This window comes from Gymnoscopelus microlampas, assembly GCF_963454915.1.
Source record: "Gymnoscopelus microlampas genome assembly, chromosome: 5".
NCBI lineage: Eukaryota > Metazoa > Chordata > Actinopteri > Myctophiformes > Myctophidae > Gymnoscopelus > Gymnoscopelus microlampas.
This window is the reverse complement of record NC_139942.1, coordinates 48,791,898-48,807,146: the sequence shown is the minus strand read 5'-3', so window position 1 is coordinate 48,807,146 and position 15,249 is coordinate 48,791,898. Positions and strand designations below refer to the sequence as shown.

General features: G+C 41.9%; 1 protein-coding gene across 1 annotated transcript in view; it reads left to right on the top strand.

Annotated features, from left to right (window-relative positions):
* LOC311045150 (neurocan core protein-like) overlaps positions 1-15,249 on the top strand; it is a gene marked incomplete at both ends in the record, with an annotated part of 140,000 nt that overhangs the window by 72,170 nt on the left and 52,581 nt on the right. The window contains 5 exons of the mRNA XM_084056960.1: positions 3,781-3,984; positions 4,867-5,049; positions 10,705-10,879; positions 12,067-12,194; positions 14,553-14,846. Coding sequence (XP_083913086.1) covers positions 3,781-3,984; positions 4,867-5,049; positions 10,705-10,879; positions 12,067-12,194; positions 14,553-14,846 — 984 coding nt within the window. The remainder of the gene's footprint in view (positions 1-3,780; positions 3,985-4,866; positions 5,050-10,704; positions 10,880-12,066; positions 12,195-14,552; positions 14,847-15,249) is intronic.

Below are 15,249 nucleotides of genomic sequence, written 5' to 3'. Positions count from 1 at the left end.
TGAAAATGTGTGCAAATCTTTGAATATATATTTTTTTTAAGCTAACATTTTTAACTCAAATCTTTGCTTCTTGGGGTCCCTGGAACAACATATTTTGATGGGGGTCCGCGGCCAAATACATATCATTTTGGGGGTCCTTGACATGAAAAAGATTGAGAACCACTGATATAGAAACATACGTTTTTCAGAATACTGTTGAGATTTAGGAGACATGTAGAATCGGCTTCAGGTCTCAATGGGTTAAAATATGTATATATATATATATATATATATCACTTACCCTACCGTAAAGTGATTAAAGTGAATAATCTCCCCAGGTCCAATGTGCGATATTAGTCACTGGTGTGTGTGTGTGTGTGTGTGTGTGTGTGTGTGTGTGCGTGCGTGTGCGTGCACACGTTGTGCTCCTGCCTGAGTTTGTGGCAGCCTCATTACTGGCCGGTGCGTGCGTTCCTTTGCAGGAATGGGGGGGAAACAAATTATTTCTCGGTTTCCCGCGACAAACTGTGCGTGTGAAGTCGCTAATGAATCCCTGAGGTCTTGTTAGCAGACGCCTCAGCGGGAGAGGAACAGCCTCCCATGTACCTCCTCCTCCTCCACTGCGCGCACGTGACAGACTAAAGTCACGAAAGCCATTAGCCCGGCACAGCCATGGAATGTGCGTCTGTCTGTCATGAACGTCTCCCGGTCTGATCCGCCATTCTACATGTCTCCTAAATCTCAACAGTTTTCTGAAAAACGTGTGTTTCTATATCAGTGGTGTTCAATCTTTTTCATGTCAAGGACCCCCAAAATGATATGTATTTGGTCGCGGACGCCCATCAAAATATTTGGTTCCAGGGACCCCCCAGAAGCAAAGATTTGAGTGAAAAATGTTCGCTTTGAAAATATATATATATTCAAAGATTTGCACACATTTTCACGATTTTTCAAAAATAGCAGATCTACAAGCTACGAGCTTGTATATCTGCTATTTTTGAATAGCCCAAAGTGTAAAATAATGCTTTTTAGCTCAAATCTAAAAATGACATAGTTCCAGGTCTTTTAAGCCAATGGAGTTTCTCTGCCGGAAAATAATAAACGCGTTTCGTCCTTTTCCTTGTGCCAATTTTCACCTTTAGTTGATAAGTCTGCTCAATGAATCATGTTTTTGTTCCAATTCTGATTTTGGCTTCCCACGATGAACATAAGAAATTAAAATGACAATATCTAGATGAATCGATTACTGTGCCAGTTGATTGTTTTATGATGGTCTAGTTTTGTCTGACTCTTGTTATAAATCCAGTGCACCCCTTATATTAGCCCTTAAGACCTGAAGCCCATTCTACAAAATGTCTTCTAAATCCCAACAGTATTCTGAAAAACGTATATGTTTGTATATCGGTGGTGGTGCTCAAACTTTTTCACGTCAAAGACCCCCAAAATGATATGTATTTGGCCGCGGAACCCCCCATCTCAAAATATGTTGTTCCAGGGACCCCCAGGAGCAACGATTGGAGTAAAAAATGTTCGCTTTAAAATAATATAACATAATAATAATATAATAATGATATACATATTCAAAGATTTGCACAAATATTCGCGATTTTTCAAGCAGATCTAAAAGCTCTGAGCTTGTATATCTGCTATTTTTGAATAGCCAAAGTGTAAAATAATGCTTTTTTTTAGCTCAAATCAAAAAATGACACAGATGCGTTCCAGGTCTTAAAAAAAGCTCAAACTCAGTTCTCAGTTACGGCCAGTTTATTCTTCGTCGCGCGTCGGTGTCTTACAACTTATAAGCTCGCATCTGTGGCACGTTGTGAGCTTTGTAGGCCTGCTGTTTTCCATGTGCGACACCGTGGTGCGATGGAGCATGAATTAGGCTTCAGGCTTGCTTGTGGCATGTTTAGATGAGAGGGAAAGAGAGTGTTTTTGGTCAATGAGCTAGGAAGGTAAAAACCAATTCAGCTGACGAGGAATAACAAATACTGTGCAAGGTTTATTACACAATGGTGTCTGCAATGCAAGGCTATGAGCAATTTATCAATAAAGGAGCAACAACTAAAAAACTTAATCCACTGTTAAAAAGGTGTTTCTTTGAGTGGGAGGCACGGTGGCTCAGTCGGTAGCGCTGTCGCCTCACAGCTAGAAGGTCCTGGGTTCGATTCCCGCAGGGGATGCTGTGGGCGCTGGGGGTGTGTTCTCTCCTCCGCGTCATCAGCGCCCATACCCTAGGTGGGGTTGGCGAAAGGGCCTACTCTGTGTGGAGTTTGCATGTTCTCCCCGTGTCTCCTAGGGTACTGTAGGTACCCTCACAAAAAGGTGTAGTAATCCTGGTCACTATACTGCCTCCCCCTGGCCAGCCGGGGCGCCTGATGGAGGGGAAAGGAACTGGTTGGAATAACGTGTTCCTTCCACGCGCTACGTCCAACCGGGGAAACTCCCCCCTGTCAGGTGACAAGAAGGTCAGTTGGCTCTCATGCATTGAAGGAGGCATGAGCTCGGCCCTGGCCTCCCTAGGTTGGCAGAGGGAAGGTAGTGCCCAGGATTACATAGACAATTGGTGCTGGGTGTAAAAAATGGGGTTACAAAATCGTGGGATACATTTTTTTTAAACATTTTTTTTTTAAAGGTGTTTTTTTTTTGTTCAAATAAATACATGCCGTTTACAAAGTCAATGAGTAGTCTAATCGTGTTGAATAATCGTGTGCATGTTAGTAGCCACTTCCAAACTGATTGATTGATTGAAATTTTTATTAGGCAAAAAGAATGTAAAACAACACAGTTACATTTATAATACTTTTGTCTAAAAGGTCCGGCCAAAAAAGTCCTTGCGGGCTTGTTTCCATTGGGGTCCTTGAATTAATTTCATAGACATATATAGTAGCAACCAAACAGTTCAATAATCAACATAAGAATACAGAGGGGGAAAAAAAAAATACCATTATGTACAAAAAAAATATATATATACAAAAAAAAAACAAAAAAAACATTAGAAAATAAAATAAAAAGTATGTACAATAAAAGGGGGAGGGGGGGGGTCGTCTGTCTACAGGGAAACTGGTACTAGCTCCTCTTTAGGCCTCCAGAAAGATGAGTTTTTAGGGCTGTTTTGAATGAGCCCAGCGAACTGCATTTTTTGAGGGATGGGGTTAGACTATTCCATTCCTTGGTGGCAGTGCTATAGAAGGAGAACTGGTGTCTCTATTTTGGGCATGTCATTTTAGGTTTAACATGTTAAAAAATAAAATCCAAAGAATAAAAAAAAAAAACATTCCAGATCGAGCCTTCAGATCGCCTATTTCCACTACTTTCGTTTGACACTACCGTTTGATGAAGAAACAGGGCTTAACCCATTAAGACCTGGAACTGTGTCATTTTTAGATTTGAGCTAAAAAGCATTATTTTACACTTTGGGCTATTCAAAAATAGCAGATATACAAGCTCATAGCGCGGCACCGAGTGCCGCGCTACGAGCTTGTAGATCTGCTATTTTTGAAAATTTGTGAAAATGTGTGCAAATCTTTGAATATATATATTTCTAAAGCGAACATTTGTAACTCAAATCTTTGCTTCTGGGGGTCCCTGGAACAAAATATTTTGATGGGGGTCCACGGCCAAATACATATCATTTTGGGGGTCCTTGACATGAAAAAGATTGAACACCACTGATATAGAAACATACGTTTTTCAGAACACTGTTGAGATTTAGGAGACATGTAGAATCGGCTTCAGGTCTCAATGGCTTAAGTGGCTTAACCGTGTCCTCATTCTCCCCCTGAATGTGTCTTTCCACAGCCACAGCCTCCTCTGCAGTGACCATGCGTAAGGTCACCCACCCCACGGTGCGAGAGACCCTGGCCGGCAGAGCTCTCCTGCCCTGTGCCTTCACCCTCCAGCTCGGCGCCGACACCCAACCACCACACGTCCTGTGGACCCGGTCCTGGCGACCAGCGAGGGGCCAGGGACCCCCTGTGGAGCAGACTGTTCTCTCTGCTCGGGGTAACTAGACAATGGAATCCGTCTTCTTTCTTTCTTTCTTTCTTTCTTTTTATCAGTGGTTCTCAAACTTTTTAATTTCAAGGACTCCCAGTTTGGTATGCGTCAGTGGTGTAAAGTAACTTAGTACATTTACTCAAGTACTCTACTTAAGTACAATTTTGAGGTATTTTTACTTTTACTACTGGAGTATTTCCAGTTTTCAGTACTTTTACTTCTACTCCACTACATCTCAGAGGCAAATTATACTTTTACTCCACTACAATTATATGACAACTTAAGTTACTAGTTACTTTTCAGATATAAATTATGATATTATGAAACATACATTAACCACTTTAGCCCTATTTTATACATGCGTTGTGAGCTTGTAGATCTGCTATTTTCAAACATGTTAGTAATTTTACTATTGGCACTTAAAGTATATTTTGATGCCAATACTTGTACTTTTACTCCGTAACATTTTGAACACAGTTTTTTTTTTTTTACTTATAACAGAGTATTTCTACATTGCAGTATTGATACTTTTACTTAAGTAAAACATACAAGTACTTTTTCGACCACTGGTATGCATAATATGGATCCCCCGTAATTTGGAGTCTGAGAGTGTACCAAGTAGAACCAACTACAGGTCCAACTATTTGGCTCCATTTGTACACTCTCATAGTTACAGATCTGTAAGGGTCCATTTGGTTCCTAACTATCAGTAATTTAGCTGGGAAACCCACCTAAAGACCCCACTTTGAGAACCACTACTTTTAATCTGCGTTTATAAAAAATGCAGGTGGTCTGTGTGTGTGTGTGTGTGTGTGTGTGTGTGTGCGTGCGTGCGTAACTGCGTGCGTGCATTTCGCTAACGAAGGACCCCTCCCTGTGCCCTCCCAGGTGACGTCATCAAGGTGAACAAGGCTTTCATCGGCCGCGTCAGGCTGCCAGGCTACGGCGCCAACGCCCTGAACGCTACCATGGAGATCCACCGCCTCCGGACCAACGACTCGGGCACTTACCGCTGTCAGGTTGTCATGGGTGACGACTACGAGAGAGACACGGTGGCCCTGGCAGTCACTGGTGAGTACCAACCATGACTTAACCGATTCATTGTCAATGTTTTCAGTTTGATATTCATTAAAGGGATACTTCACCGGTCCACTGGTCATCAAATTATTGGTTTAGGTATGTGTCAAAAACAAAAACAATCTCCATGAATTCAAGTCTCCATTGGGTGACTAATCGATAGATTTTTTTTTTTTGGTGAACTATCCCTTTAAGCCACGGTCCCCCATTCAATACCTTTTTTTTCCCATCTCTGGAATCCCAATATACAGTACAGTGTAAAATCCTCTGTGTTAATTACATTCTGTTGAAACGGAACCAAAGGGTCCATTTGGTTCCATTTGTATACTGTCAGAGTTAAAGACTCGTAGTGAGATCTGTAGCTACGTGGAGGCATGTGGGTGTCGCTTTGAGCTCCTCCTGTCTTTTTTTTTCACATTATTTCAGGGGCTGATGTCGGATTCGGGGCTTTAATTTGTACGTTTCTAAATAGTTTTCAGAAATAAAGACAGCTGGGGAAAAGGCAGAATGAATAAACAATCCTACAATACAATATGAGATTTAATGAGGAGTGTCACAGGGCACAGTAACGAGAAACTTTGCATGCACACGCACGCACACGCACGCACGCACGCACGCACGCACGCACGCACGCACGCACGCACGCACGCACGCACGCACGCACGCACGCACGCACGCACGCACGCACGCACGCACGCACGCACGCACACACACACACACACACACATAATCTGAATGCATTCTTAACACATTAACCGCCAAGAACGTAGTCCTACGGTCCGTTAAATCCAACTGTTAAGCGCCGAGACAGTAGTGCTACAGTCCGGGTGCTTTTTCCTTTTTTTCAATTTTTTTATTTTTTTTCAATTTTCTAGACGGACCATTTTCAGTGTAACACCACCGGAAGTCGACCGGAAGTGCGATCCCGTTTTTTGTTTCCCGTCGGCCTCCATTCTAAGGCGCACACTAAAACCCATGTTTAGCCTGTGTAGTTTTTTCTCCTTGCATTTCCCATATTAACATAAACGGTCAGAACTCAAACATGGCGGCTCCGTTTGACACGTGGTCTGCACTCGTAGACACAGGGACATGTGCACGTTGTTTACAAACAGTCCATCGCGCATTCTAAAGGATTTTAACGGGGCCTATGGCGACGTGAAAAAAACAAAAAACAACAATAAAACCTTGGCACTGCTGAGTACATTCTGAGATTAGCCCTTGGCAGTGGATGTGTTAAACAATATCACAAGGACAGTAGGACACTGCAATGTTTTTAAACATGTTGGTTCATTGAAACCGTGAAAAGGGTTGATTGATTATAGGTCACCGCCCGGTCTCTCTATCCTCTGCAGTGCTGGCAATTGATTGGGAAGATGCCTGTAGTACTGTAGAGGAGGAGGAGGGGTGTGTATTTCATGGTTAAGAGCTATTTTAAAGATTTTGTCAATGAATTGGCGCCCTGGAAAATGTATTTGGAGTTGGAGGTAAAACCTTTATGTAATTGTGTAGTTCAGGGGTCTTCAACCTTTTCAGGCCAAGGACCCCCTAGCTGAGAGAGAGATAAAGCAGGGACCCCCTCTATATTGTATAAAATTGTGTTTCAGATCGAATTTCCCTCTACACCTATAGCCTCTTTGCCAAAAATAGCTGATCTACAAGCTCACTGCGAGGCGTTGTGAGCTTGTAGAAAAGGGGATGCTAGGGTTCAAGTGTTTAATGTAAAGAAAAGAAATATCACACAAAGATTTGGCGGACCCCCTGTAGTAGCTCTGAGGACCCCCTTGGGGTCCCGGACCCCCTGTTGAAGACCCCTGGTGTAGTTGACTCATAGGCCTCGTGTTAGCTTTACACGAGTTAATTGAATTACCAATTACTAATCGTTGTCTTGGTATGGTCGACCTGCTATATAAGCCAAGCTGGAAGTGTTGAGCATATAGGCCTATGTTTTTAGTTTGGCTTGTTGGGCAGGCTGCTGAGGACAGCCTGGGTGAGAGTAGTCTGGGACAGCCAATGAAGAAAAGGGGGCGGGATCCACATGCAGTGGGTGTTGCATGTAAATAGGACCGACGGGAAGCAATTTCCCCTTGAGAAATTGCGGCCGCCATTGTTGTGTACTGCTGTTTGCCTCTCGTCTGACTTTTTAGACGAGTTGCACAGCTCTCAGACCGGTAAGAGGCGTGTGTCCGCTCAGATTCTGAGCGTAAGTTACATCCCGCCCACAAATACCAGGGCTCTGGCCCAGAAGTTCCTCGCCCCTCCCGTTTGTATGCGAGAGCTGGCGAAAACTTCTGGGAACTCAGATTAGGGTGAGAGAGCTTGCCAGGGCCCTTCCTGGAAGGGTATAACCGTCCTAATATGTATTAGGCACCTGAGTTTTTCCTTTTGCCTTTCAGTATTTGTTTGTTTCAGAAGGTGGATCTCTGATGGTGAAATCAAAGAAAAGGTCCCTTTCTTTGATTTCACCATCAGAGATCCCCTTTTGAATATATGTATTTTTTGACTTTACGCACCGTCTGTCACCAACCTTGAGGTGTGCATCGGCCTCCTTCACAAAAGTATTTGTTTGCAAGTCTTATTTTTGATATTATAATGTCTTTCCAGGCCTGCACGGTGTATAGCCTGCATATGGGACCGTTTAGGTGTTTTGGGGGGAAATAAAATACTAAAAAGTGCATTCGTGGACGTTTGTCTATTTTTGTTTCAGGCCAGATTTAAAAAGCTTTAGTGTCGGGCACCAAGAATTGCCGATCTACGAGGTCAACCACACACAGGCGTTTTGAGCTTGTATGCTGTAGATCAGCTATTTTCGTACCCCCCAATGAACAGATAATTGAAAGTGCTTCAGGTAGACGGAGAGAAAAGCTTGTGTGGAAGCGAAACGGACTGGAAAATAAATTGATTCACAGGCCTTTTCACTTTCAGGGTCGGGTGTGCCATCATATACTGTAGATGGAGATATAGATAAAGTGTAGGGTTTGGAAACGGGTGGGGGGGGGGGCGGGGCGGATTTTTTTCTTGTATTTAGATTCCATTTGCTGTTCTCGCTGTGAAAGCATCACCGGTATCGCCTCGCATTCTGTCATTTAACCCATTAAGACCAGGAACGCATCTGTGTGTCATTTTAAGATTTCTTTGGCTATTAAAAAATAGCAGATATACAAGCTCGACGAGCTTGTTGATCTGATATTTTTGCAAATCTTTGAATATATATATATATATATACATTTGAACTCAAATCTTTGCTTCTGGGGGTCCCTGAAACAAAAAATTTTGAGATGCTGGGGTCCGTGGACAAATACATATCATTTTGGCGGTCCTTGACATGAACATTTTTTGAGAACCACTGATTGCAAGTAAAACAAAAATAAAAAACTCTTAGGATGTAGAAGACATTTGTAGAAGCAAAGATTTGAGTTAAACATTTTCGCTTTGAAAAATACATATATTCAAAGATTTGCACAATTTTTCACGTTTTTTCAAAAGAATAGCAGATCTACAAGCTTGTATATCTGCAATTTTTTGGAATAGCCAAAGAAATCTAAAAATGACACACAGATGCGTTCCCGGTCTTAATGGCTTAATATGTCTTTAATTACATTAACCGCAACTTTCCCTGCCGCCTGTCTGTGTTTGTATTTTCATTATCTGTGACTAATTATCCGTAACTGAATACCAATGCCAATTTCTGGCCGCGGTCGGCCGACCATGAAATCCTAGAGTAAAGCTCACACACAGGGTTTAACTGATCCATTGGTCATCGTGCTCCGCCAGCGTCTTATTGATTCTGAAATGCATCCATGGATCAATTAAACACTTAAACCCTATATCGTTTTGCTGTCGGGCAGAAACCTTGTGTCTCCACGTTTAAACTTTTCTGGGTTTTTTTTCTCAGTGAAGTAAATGGCTTATTTTACACTTCATCTCCATGACATGTGCAGTGGTGGAATGTAACTAAGTACATGTACTCAAGTACTGAACTCAAGTACAATTTTTTAGCTATTTGTACTTTACTGGGGTATTTCAAATTTCCAATACTTTTACTTCTACTCCACTACATCTCAGAGGCAAATATTGTACTTTTACTCCACTGTAATTATATGAAAACTTTAGTTACTAGTTACTTTGTAGATTTTGATTATTATTACGAAACATACATTAACCACTTAAGCCCTGTATACATTTTGGCCATTTGAAAATAGCAGATCTACAAGCTCACAATGCGTCGCGACTCGCGATGCGACGCATTGTGAGCTTGTAGATCTGCTATTGTCAAAGGATTTGTATGCGTTTTATACATTTGAAAACTTGTGAAATGGGACATTCTGCATAGTGAATACTTTCTACTTTTGGTACTTCAAGTACATTTTGATACCAATATTTTGTACTTTTACTTACTTACTTTAAGTACATTTTGAATTCCAGACTTTTACTTGTAACAGAGTATTTATACATTGCAGTATTGATACTTTTACTTAAGTAAAAGTTTTGGACATATATAGGTTTCCAATCAGACAGTATATGAAACATTTGGGCCAGAGGTTCTGACTTGGCATCCATCTAAAATAGGCATCAAAGCATTGTCAACCTACAATATTAAAAATGGACAGACCAAACAGTACTAAAGAGTCCCATGGCTTGCATCCCACCCCCCCCCCCCATCCTAAACAGCCTGATCAGCTTGATGGAGCCAACCACATGTGGAGTTGTACAGTCTTATTGCTGCAGGCAGAAAAGATCCCCTATAGCGCTCCTTTCTGCATAATGAGTACTTTCTACTTTTGGTACTTCAAGCACATTTTGATGCCAGTACGTTTGTACTTTTACTCAAGTCAATTTTGAATTCCGGACTTTTACTTGTAGCAGAGTATTTCTACATCGCAGTATTGATAGTCTTACTCTTACTTACCCATTAAGACCTGGAACGCATCTGTGTCACTTTAGATTTCTTTGGCTATTCAAAAATAGCAGATCTACAAGCTCATAGCGCGGCACCGAGTGCCGCGCTATGAGCTTGTAGATCTGCTATTTTTGAAAAATCTTGAATTTTTTTTTTTTTGATTTTTTTCAAAAAACTGTTAGGATTTAGAAAACATTTTTAAGAATTGCCTCTGGTCTTAATGGGTTAAAGGGATAGTTCACCCAAAAAAGAAATTCTATCAATTAGTCACCCCATGGATTCATGGATATTGTTTAGTTTTTGTCGCATTCCTAAGCCAATAATTTGATGACCAGCAGACCTTTAGGCAGCGGTTCCGGTAGGAGACACAAAAGAGAATCTTTGTGTCTCCTACCGGAACCGCTGCCGGTCATCAAATTATTGGCTTAGGAATGCGACAAAACCCCCCAAAATCCATGAATTCCAGTCTCCATGGGGTGACTAATCAATAGAAAAAAAGTCATTTTGGGGGTGAACTATCCCTTTAAGTAAAACATCTGAGTACTCCTTCAACCACTGTACATTTTGTACCCTCACCGGTCCATCACCACCTAACCTCCCCACTGTGTGTGTGTGTGTGTGTGTGTGTGTGTGTGTGTGTGTGTGTGTGTGTGTGTGTGTGTGTGTGTGTGTGTGTGTGTGTGTGTGTGTGTGTGTGTGTGTGTGTGTGTGTGTGTGTGTGTGTGTGTGTGTGTGTGTGTGTGTGTGTATAGGTGTGGTGTTCCACTATCAGACTCCTGGCACGCGGTACGCTCTCTCCTTCGCTGACGCCCAGCGGGCCTGTCAGGAGAACTCGGCCCGGATCGCCACCCCGCCACAGCTCTGGGCGGCGTTCTACGACGGCTACACCAGCTGTGCGGCCAGCTGGTTGGCAGACCAGACCGTACGGTAAGCCCAGTCCACTCCATCCAATACACGCGCCGATTGATTCCCTCGCCGCTGCCCGCGGCGTGACTCCCAACTCCACAACGGGTCCGTGTGGTTCCATTCGTACTCTGTCAGAGTCAGGATTTTACTGGGTATCCTCTAGGGGTGTGCCGATACACTAATTTCACGAAACGATACGATACGATATTTGGCTCACAACTTTGATACGATTTCGATACGATACGCACTTTTTTTATTATGAAAATATATGGGGGAGAAAAAAGCAAATGCAAACAAATAATTCTGTTTTTGCATTATTCAGACATGCAAACTTGTAGCTTTTCAGCTACAATAGCCGTTTTGAATCCAAATAGGGCAATAGTGTGACACCTGACCCGAAAAAAAACAACATGTTGTCACCCTTTTCACCTCGGGGCTGTTTGCATGCCTGATTATAATGATTGTAAAATAAATAAAAAATACAACGATATTTTATCCCCCCAAAACTATACATATCGTCACGAAAACGTATCGCGATATATCGCGGGACGATATACAGTATCGGCACACCCCTAGTATCCTCAGTGGAAAGGGTGATCTTGCTGCAACGTTTCAGACTCTCAAACGGGGAAAAAAGGGGGGAAAAGGGTATAGATGGACCCTTATGGCTTCATTTGTTTGCATTTGTACTAGAGCAGTGGTTTTCAACCTTTTTCATGTCAAGGACCCCCCATTTGAAAAGATATGCCAAGGACCCTCATAAGAGCAGATTTTACGGCTCTAGCAGTGATTTTCAACCACTTTAATATCAAGGACCCCCAGTTTAACATGCATTAGGGCTACGGACCCCCATTTAATGGCATTTCTACAGTATCTCTGGGACCCCAATTATATATTGTAAACATCAATGTTAATGTAACTCTGGGAGTGTACAAATGGAACCAAATGGACCCGTTAGGGTCCATTTGGTTCCATTTGTACACACTCAGAGTTACAGACCCATAAGGGTCCATTTGGTTCCTATAGCTATCTATCATTTAGCTGGGGACCACCTGGAATCCCTTCAAGGACCACTGGTGGTCCCCGGACCACTGGTTGAGAACCACTGTACTAGAGGCATAAAAGATCAAAGCAATAGCTGTTAGTACCGATGATGAAGGTGATGATGATGATGATGAAGATGATGATGATGGCTGTCCTCTCTACAGATATCTGGTCCACTCACCAGAGACTGGTTGCTATGGACGCAAGGAGTACTATGCTGGACTGCTGAGCTATGGGAAGAAAGACCCCAACGAGATGTTCGATGTGTACTGTTTTGCCACAGAAATGGATGGTATGTGAACGCACACGCACACGCACACGCACATGCACATGCACGCATACACGCACGCACTCACGCACACACACACATACACGTTTGTGGTACTTTACTTTTATGGATTTTATGAATGACATAAAAAAAGGCATTTTTTTGTAAGCCCACAGTTGAAAAATAGCAGATCTACAAGCTCAAGTATAAATCAGGCATAACTATAACTCTAAAAGCCCTAAACCTAACCTCTAAATGTCAAATCCGAGCCCTACACCCAACCCGTATCTTTTCCTAATTGTAATTCTAATTTTGAAGATAATACATAATCTCAAAACATCCATTTGTCATCGAGTATTATTATTAGACAATGAAATGTGTACACAATTCAGTATTTATAGCAGGTTTATAGCAGGGATACACAGTGTGTGTGTGTGTGTGTGTGTGTGTGTGTGTGTGTGTGTGTGTGTGTGTGTGTGTGTGTGTGTGTGTGTGTGTGTGTGTGTGTGTGTGTGTGTCTTTTACTATCATGAAAAGTAAAACAGGCACATGCCTAGGAGGTTTTTACTGGATGAATTACGAGTTGAATGAAGTTCTGTTTACTTGAGTTTAATACAGGATACTTATTTTTTTGCATTTTAAACACAATTGTAGTTTTGAATTAGAGTTTGGACATTGTGAAAGTAGCGCAGGATATTGTCCGTTGACTTTTAAACCACAAGTGTTCACCACAGATGGGCAGAAACAGGTGGATGTGCGCGCAAACACATACACACACACACACACGCACGCACGCACGCACACATGCACATGCACATGCACATGCACACGCACACGCACACACACACACACCTAAAAAATACCTTAAAAAAACAAGACCATCAGGACAGCACAGCTGTCAGTTGACACTAATCTTATTTCTGTCTGCAATTAGTAAAGTACTGCACTGAAGTCAATGAGAGTGAATATCTTAACCCATTGAGACCTGAAGCCGATTCTACATGTCTCCTAAATCCCAACAGTTTTCTGAAAAACGTATGTTTCTATATCAGTGGTGCTCAAACTTTTTCATGTCAAGGACCCCCAAAATTATATGTATTTGGCCGCGGACCCCCATCAAAATATTTTGTTCCAGGGACCCCAAGAAGCAAAGATTTGAGTTAAAAATGTTTGCTTTAAAAATTTATATATTCAAAGATTTGCACACATTTTCACGATTTTTGAATAGCCCAAAGGGTAAAATAATGCTTTTTAGCTAAAATCTAAAAATGACACAGTTCCAGGTCTTAATGGGTTAATGATGTATAACACTGTTATTATGTGTCAGTGTGCAACGTAGGGAGTCAGAGGTTGGCGTGATAAACGAGCACAGGATTTTGTCAAATTAAATCAAAAGTCACAAAAGTTGCCTTTTTATCATTACAATGATGAAATAATTTTGACTTTAGGCCAACCTGTTTTTGAGATAATTAAAATGCATCGCAGTCTTGTGGTCAATGAGGCCATATTATTATGTGAGTAATTTGCAACCCATCTGACAATGTTGATGTTTCCAGGTCTAACGTTTTTTTGCAGCATGAACGCTTTTAGTGGAGAACAAAAAAACTGAGACACTGAGACACGGTACCGCTGCCGGTCATCAAATGATTGGCTTAGGAATATGACAAAAACCAAAACATATCCTTGAATTAAAGTATCCGTGGGGTGACTAATCGATTAAAAAAAATGTCATTTTGGGGGTGAACTTTAAAGGACAATTTTGTTTTTTTTACAACCAAGGTTTATATTTTAGCTTGATGAGTGTTATTTTTTTTTCATTTACTGCTTTCTATAGTTTTAGCAATTTTCGCGATCATTTTTACAGTGGGCGGGGGCATTCTGTCCGGTGGCTAAATATGCCTTTTTTACACAATAAAAATGTCCTGTGGTCTTTGATGGCCAGATGTGAGTTATCGGGGGCTAGAAGAGCTACTGTAAATAATAATAAAGAAAATGCGGGGTTATTGTGTAAAAAAAGACATATTTAGCCACCGGACAGCATGCCCCCGCCCACTGTAAAAAATATCGCGAAAATTGCTAAAACTATAGAAAGCAGTAAATAAAAAAAATTTAACACTCATCTTTTATTTACTTTAATTACAATCTAAAAAATAAACCTTGGTTGTAAAAAAACGAAGTAGTCCTTTAACAAGAGCTTGTGACTAACCAACTACTCTACTTCATTGGAACCATTGGAACACATGGTATTTGTTTCCGTATCTTGAAAAATAATAACGTTTTGGACATACAAGCTTTCCACCCGACAACGACGATACACGGTTGAATCCACTCCCTCACACTCAGACATGCACCCCGCCGTCTCTCTCTCTCTCCTCTGTCTAGGTGAGGTGTTCCATTACTCCGTCCCAGGGAGGCTGACGCTGTCGTCGGCCTCAGACCGCTGCGTGTCCTTGGGAGGACAGCTGGCGACGGTGGGTCAGCTCTACCTGGCGTGGAAGGCCGGTCTGGACAGCTGCTCCCCGGGCTGGCTGTCCGACGGCAGCGTCCGCTACCCGGTCACCCGGCCTCGCCAGGAGGACTGCGGCGGAGACCGGCCCGGCGTCTACACCGTGGCGTTCAACAACAACAGCACCGCGGACGAGACCACCGGCCTCTACGACGCTTACTGCTACAGAGGTAAGCCTCTACGACGCTTACTGCTACAGAGGTAACTTGTAAATACAGTGTTTCAACACACTTTTTGTGTAGCTTGAGACCCCAAAAGAGAAATTTGACCCAAACTAGTGAAAATAGCCGATCTAGATCTCGTTGTGAGCTTGTAGATCGGCAATTTTCACTACTTCTTGAAACTGTTTTTTTTTTGTTTTTTTTAGGGGAGGGGGGGTTCCTTTGATTTAATTCATTTCTTTTGAATATTAATATCTTAAAAATGTGAGTTAAGGATCTGAATTATCCAGTTTTCCTTTTTCCTTTTAAATCTTACCTTTAAATCATAACATTGCACATTGAAGTAATATATAATCAAAATAATAATTAGACAAACTTTTTACATCATAATATTAAAGTTTGAAGTTTAAAC